This window comes from Spea bombifrons, chromosome 9, assembly GCF_027358695.1.
Source record: "Spea bombifrons isolate aSpeBom1 chromosome 9, aSpeBom1.2.pri, whole genome shotgun sequence".
Lineage (NCBI taxonomy): Eukaryota > Metazoa > Chordata > Amphibia > Anura > Pelobatidae > Spea > Spea bombifrons.
Window position 1 is genome coordinate 20,904,466 of NC_071095.1, and position 7,240 is coordinate 20,911,705.

Here is a 7,240-nt window from a genome sequence, read left to right on the forward strand (position 1 = left end):
TCTGCTTGCTTGAAAGTAGAAGTTCTTCTCTAGTAGATCGGGAACATCTTGGGACGATGGTAGTCATCCATTTTTGCACTTTGGTTCATCCTCTATACCTCTGAAATTATGGTTTGTTGAAATTAGATCTAGTACATACCATAGGGTGTGTAAGTACTAAATATTGTGGCCCATATAAATTAGTGGAAGATGTTTAGCCAAGACTGGTGGCTAAAAATTAACCAGCTCCTTCATATCGATATTGTTGCATAATCAGCAACATCCATAATTTCACAATTCTACGTGCAAATTAACAAGCTTTTTCTTCCTGAAAGCTGTACCTGTCCGGGTGTGCTAGGAATGCAAGCTGTTTCAATTTACTGGGAGGGTGGTAGATGAGTGGAACAGTCTCCCAGCAGAAGTAGGGGAGGCAGTGAGGGAATTTAAACATGCATGGGACAGGCTTATGGCTCCTGAATCTAAGACGAGACCAACCACTGATTAAGGTTTGAGCATTGCATCAGTAAAAACAGGCAGACTAGATGGGCCGAAGTGTTAAATTCTATTTTTCTAAAACACCGTAGCCTTTTTTTGCTAATTTATTGAGCATTTTATATTTAAAAAAACCCCTGTATTTGTGCATATCCAAAAAAAAGCCCCCTCGATGGAAATACCGTGTGGACTTTAAAAATAAATTTAATATAAATGTTTTGCTTGCTTTGACATAACGTGCGGAAGGCGTTCGTGACAGATGTTGAACGTGGGCAGATATTTTCAGATTAATGGTATTTTTACAAACCTCCAACCCACCGGCGATAAAAATGTGCACCGCGTAGCATAATTTCCTTCACCAGACAGGAAGAAAAGATGAAGTTCTTGGCAGAGGAAACAAAACGAAACAGTAAGTCCTTCAGTACAGATATCTTGAAAATATAATGATCATAATTAACCACGTTTAGGTTCTAGTGATTAGTGTGAACCGTCATGTGACTGTTTAAGGCACTTGTGTGGTGGGGCCAAACAGTCCTATGTACCATATTTCTAAAGGTCCTTCATGGTCCTTCGTTATGTCGGAGCTCAGTGGGGCCAAATTAATTAAAATGCCATCTTAGAACTTGGTTGATCATGGAATGATAGAAGTTCCTTCAAATACATCATCAATACTGTCCACAAACCTATATAAAGGAAACATCCGTAAGAAAGATTTATTGTATGACAATGTAATCTGACCATGGAAGAGGTGAGATGAAGAGTTTACAAAATTAATTCTATCAGGTTATTTCTTGTTCTTCTCATCTTTTGTATCCTGTTCCTTGTGAAAGGCGATGATCTCTTCTCTTACCTTTTTGGACCATTCTCTTGACACGTTAGACATATTTCAAACATGCAGTCCAACGTGACGCTCAACAAACCCCTAGGTAGTTGAGTTCCCGCTCAAGCACACCTGGTACTGCTAATGAAGCCCTTGCTTAGTCGTATCTGTGTGCATATTTGTGCGGTTGCGATGAATTCTCTTCAGGGGGTTGAATCATTTTGGTGAGAGATAGTTTGTGTTCATTGGTTTTCTTTACACATAAACAGCCAGAAGCGTACATTTTAGGTATTTTACTCGTATGTCACAACGCTTGTACCCATTACTAATCTTCATCGCTATTGGGATATCGGCTGAGAAATGAGGAATCTTCAAATGACATTCATGACGTGATACAATGTGGTGTCTGGTTCCCCTAACCCGGGTAAGTCTGCCCTAACCCTTTGGGGCAGATCCATAGGGTCCCAGTAACGTTTTGTGTCTATCGCCACCATATTACTATGAGGTTTAGCGCAGCTTCTCATAGCACCCCCTACAGGGGTAAGAAACCAAGCATGATGGACCGAACAGCTCTTATGTCATCAAATGCTGTGTTTGTACATGCGTGTCCAGTACCGTGATCACAGGCAAACATGGGTTATGCAAAAGCAACGCCTCATTTAATATATATTAACAATAATGAAAATGTAATTAATCAAAATCATACAAAAAAAAACAAACCTGTGCGTTTCACAATAAAACATAAACTTCTACCCAGTCACCCCCCCAAAAAAAGAAAGAATACAAATTTTGTGTAAAATAAATCAATTGTAATTTTGTTGCGATCTTATTTATATTAGTTAGAAATAGATACATCGATGATATCACGTGGCAATAGATAAAAAAAAATGTATGTTTTTTTATTTAAAATATTTTCTGCGTTTTTTTCTAGCATGCACCCAACTTTCTTCTAGAAGGAGATACGCCGAATGAACTTAAGTGCCACTTACAAGAAAAAAAAAAAGAAAAAAGAGGAAATAAAAAATGTTTATCTTCAGGTTCTGATTGGAGAAAAAGCACATGACTCGATGAAAGTGAAAATAAGAATATTCACCCTTCCTGTTCTGTGCTCACAAACACCAGCGTCAACGGCCGAGGCTGATTTGTGAGGTACGACCGTCTTTAAACACGTCCTGACTGATACCGGCGACAACCGTTAAGGTACGTCCGGGATTGTGTGTCCGTAATGTGCAAAATATAATAACCAGAAGTCACAGAAGGGAGAGAGAGAGACTGTTATATAAACTGCTTTGTATTAACTGTTTTACTTTACTGTGTGGGTGGTGGATAAGTGGATCAGCCTTCCAGCAGAAGTTGTAGAGGTTAATACAGGGAGGGGATTTAAACATGCACGGGATAGGAATTATGGTATCGAAGATGTTACTAAAGACTGATTAAGCGGTGAGTCTAGATAAATATGATCCAGAGGACTAAGAGATCTCAGTTTGTCCCGGCTTGGAGGAGAGAGGGGGTGGGAGAGACTTTTAAATAAAGGGATTAAAGTTTTACTTTACAGAGAGGGTGGTAGATAAATGGAACAGCCTCCCAGCAGAAGTGGTAGAGGGTAATACAGTGAGGGAACATGCATGGGATAGACATATGGCTCCTGAATCTGACGAGGTCATTATCTCTTTTCACTTAAGAGTAAAGAAAAGTGTGAGAAATGACGCCTAAAGATGGCTTCTCCCATGATATATATATATATAGGAAACAAATCTCTACTATGTATAAATTGCTTATTGCAATCTGTAACCATGGTTACGTATGTTTATTGAGCTAAACCTCAAAATCATAATATTTGGCAAACAATCTGAAAATTTGTAACTTTTTAACGTTGGTCTTATATTTTTTTTTGGGGGGGGGCTTATTTCTTCGGTCGCTTAATGATGACTTAATCTTTTGTTTGTTTTGTAACATTGTGACAAAATTCCAGTGATGATGTGGATATGAAGTGCCCGTACTCGAGCCATTACATCATCGATTTAAAGAGGTTTGCACAGAATTTACATTCCGTTCCGTAGAAACATGGATAACAGTCCGCTCTCCCTTCTTCAGGATGAGGTCCCCGTCTTGCGCGTTGCTGCTCATGGTTATGATTGGAGCTACGAGAGCCATGATAGACCCTGCGCTGGATAACCACTGGCAGCTCTGGAAGGAAGCCTACGGCAAGGAATACGACAATCTGGTATGATATTGAATAAGGAATAGTCTTCGTAATCCAGAACTAATCCCGAGATGTTTCTTCTGAGTTCCAAGTCTATGGACCTTGCCCACTGCGAGACAAGAGCTCTGGTGGAAGAGAGGCCATATCCATGACTAAAGGTGAATATTGAATGTATTACAGAGAGAGGACCTCAGCAGAAGGGTGACATGGGAGAAGAACCTTAAATTGGTCACGTTGCATAACCTTGAGCACTCCTTGGGGATGCATTCCTACGAGCTGGGCATGAACCACCTCGGAGACATGGTGAGTACAGATCTTGAAATCCTTCTAAAGACATGCTAACTTCAATAAAAGACCTCTGAAGGTTCTTCTTGGCCTGGTGTGGAACATTTTGAGGCTGTAGAAAAAGAACTTCTTCGGTATTAAGGCATCATTTTATTCCATATACTAGATTATTGGATAGAAATGTGTTCTTTCACGTTATGGACCTGTGACACCTAAATTGTGCACAACGGTCAACAAGACAGATTGTTAAATGTTTATTCGGCGGCATTCAATCAATTGTATGAATTGTGTGAGAAGGACAGTGGCTCGGGGGTCTCCAACCTTCCATTTAATGAAGTCCACTTAAAGTTAATGAATCATTTCAAGAGCTGCACTGAAAATATATTAAGAACAAAGTGACGTTTTAGGGAATAAAGCTATATTTTAATCATTTTTCTTTTTCATTTTGAAGTCTGTACATATTTGAGGGTTGGTTGTGCTAGAAGAGATATTTCCCGTAGAAAAATAAGTGGAACAGCCTTCCAGCTGAAGTGGTAGAGTTTAATACAGTGAGGGAATGTAAGCATGCATGAGATAGGCATATGACTCCGGAATCTAAGTTCTATCATGTTTCCTGCTCTTATTTTATCTAGACCAGTGAGGAGGTGATGGCCACCTTGACCGGCCTAGTGGTACCACCACAAAGCGAGCGGCTGAGCTCTTCTGGAAACAAGTGGAACAGCACTCGGCGAACCAGCCTGCCGGATTCTGTGGACTGGAGAGAGAGAGGATTAGTTACAAATGTTAAAAACCAGGTACTGTTTTCCAGTTGAGAATGATCCCATCGCGCTTGTGTGTTTGAATGAAAAGTGTCCTCAAAGGTCCCATAATTGTGAGAAAGTGTTATTGTCTCATTGGGTTGAGATCCATTGACTTTAACAAATTCTAAAACTTTTGATATTTTAAGGCAATGTTAATGGATTTGGGTCCGTGACTGATGTTTTGAAAAGCATAAAAGAACTTTTGATCTGCTTTTAGACCTAAAAGCAAACATTCCAAGCATTCTTTGGAAAGTGCTAAACGCCACTGAAATTACCAAAAAACTGAATCCATGATGTTAAGGACACCATAGGGCTTGTGGACATATTATCAGGAATGTACTAACACTATTTTATATTTTTATTTTAGGGTGGATGCGGTTCTTGTTGGGCCTTCAGTGCGGTGGGGGCATTAGAGGGCCAAATGAAACTTAAAACGGGTAACCTGGTGTCTCTAAGTCCCCAAAACCTAGTCGACTGCTCCAGAAAATATGGTAATAAGGGATGCAGCGGAGGCTACATGACACAGGCTTTTCAGTACGTTATTGACAACCAAGGCATTGATTCCGACAGTTCCTATCCTTATAGTGCCATGGTGAGTATATCGCTTTCAGATACTCATCGGGAGAATGGACAATGGACGACGGACTCAATTCAGTTGGGTATTATTGCTACTTTTTTGTTCTAGGATCAACAGTGTCGTTATGACCCGGCTGGCAAAGCGTCCACCTGCGTAAAATACACAGAAGTACAACCGGGCACAGAGGATAACCTGAAACAAGTCGTGGCTACTGTTGGCCCCGTGTCGGTCGCCATAGATGGAACCCGACCTTCTTTTTTTCTCTATAAAAGTGGTACGTCTTGTTTTTCATGGTGGAACTACTGTAGATTCTAGCATTTAGTAACTCTGGAGAGCAATTATTGTCATGCCGAGGGAGCTACAAAAGGAAGAAGGTTGTCTGATATCTGTGGCCAAATTTTCATTGTTTTTGAATCCATCAAGTGTATTCTACAGAGATGATCGCTACAGGGAACAAGCTCAGTAATTCGTGTGCCCAGGTTCAGGTCGGACAGTGAAGGTTCAGGATTGAGGAAAAATGCATAAGGTCAAGGAAGGACATCAAAGTAGAAACATAGAATTTACAGGCAGATTGGCCCCATTTGGCCTGCCTTGTTTACCCATTTTTAACAGACCTTCAGATTTAGGAAGGTTTCAAGGAACAATATTGGTGAAGCCATCCGTGTGTCAAGGTCAGACTAGAATTCGACCTTCGTAAGGGTCCAAAGATCTGGATAAGATTCTCTTGATAACTGTCTCTGTCCTAGGTGTCTACGATGATCCATCATGTACTAAAAATGTAAATCACGGCGTTCTTGTGGTGGGCTACGGAAATCTCAATGGAAAGGACTTTTGGCTAGTGAAAAACAGGTACTTCACAACTGGATTTAAAGTTCTGCATTATGATGAATCTTTGATATAAACTAAAATATAGTGGTGGACAAAGTGGTGGACCCTCATAAACAAAAATCCTAGAGGTTCCATTACACATATACCTTAGCCTGTTTAAACCCCCATAGACCCTAAAGATGGATTACATCTTCCTGGTTACATGATATCGTCAACCGTACTGTATGTTAGAAAAAAATTGATTATACAGTTATTAAGCTTTGTATAAAATGGTGTGTTAGAAAATGTTGTCATCTGTTAAAAATTAACAAAAAAATTCACAGTTTTTGTGTTTTTTTTAACTTTGTTAAAGCTGGGGAGAGAAATATGGAGACCAAGGATATGTCCGCATTGCAAGGAACCAGGGGAATCTATGTGCAATTGCAAGTTATCCATCTTATCCAGAACTGTGAAGATATTTAAAGCTTAGAACCGTGTCATAGGATACAACTGGAAGATGTGTATCTAGAACGTTATATTCCTCTTGCCTTACCTACCTACCCAAGGCTATATAAGTGCTAATATAGATATATATATATATATATATATATATATATAAAATATATATGCTTCCTGCTTGTCGATGAAAAAAGGTGACCCAGTGACCCAAACTGATAAGCCCACAGTGTATACGAGGGTCCCCAATTGTCTACTCCTTGACTCCCCAATCGTCTACCCCTTAACTCCCCAATCGTCTACCCCTTGACTCCCCAATCGTCTACCCCTTGACTCCCCAACCGTCTACCCCTTGACTCCCCAACCGTCTACTCCTTGACTCCCCAACCGTCTACTCCTTGACTCCCCAACCGTCTACTCCTTGACTCCCCAACCGTCTACTCCTTGACTCCCCAACCGTCTACTCCTTGACTCCCCAATCGTAAACTCCTTGACTCCCCAATCGTCTACTCCTTGACTTCCCAATCGTCTACTACTTGACTCCCTATTCATCTACTTCTTGACTCCCCAACCGTGTACCCCTTGACTCCCTATTCGTCTACTTCTTGACTCCCCATTCGTCTACTCCTTGACTCCCCATTCGTCTACTCCTTGACTCCCCATTTGTCTACTCCTTGACTCCCCAATCGTCTACGCCTTGACTCCCCATTCGTCTACTCCTTGACTTCCCATTTGTCTACCCCTTGACTCCCCAATTGTCTACTCCTTGACTCCTCAACAGTGGGGTATATACAGCCTCTTCCTTCCCTATTGGGGGAAAA

The 7,240-nt window shown here is 40.8% G+C and overlaps 1 protein-coding gene across 1 annotated transcript; it reads left to right on the forward strand.

Moving 5' to 3' along the window:
- The first annotated feature begins 2,427 nt into the window (after positions 1–2,427).
- Positions 2,428–6,871, forward strand: CTSS (cathepsin S). The gene is made up of 8 exons (XM_053474924.1): positions 2,428–2,491; positions 3,386–3,515; positions 3,675–3,797; positions 4,412–4,573; positions 4,947–5,171; positions 5,265–5,430; positions 5,903–6,005; positions 6,337–6,871. Exons 2-8 carry the CDS (start codon positions 3,387–3,389, stop codon positions 6,434–6,436), a joined length of 1,008 nt encoding a protein of 335 aa, XP_053330899.1. The 5' UTR covers positions 2,428–2,491; position 3,386; the 3' UTR covers positions 6,437–6,871.
- Positions 6,872–7,240: the final 369 nt, after the last annotated feature.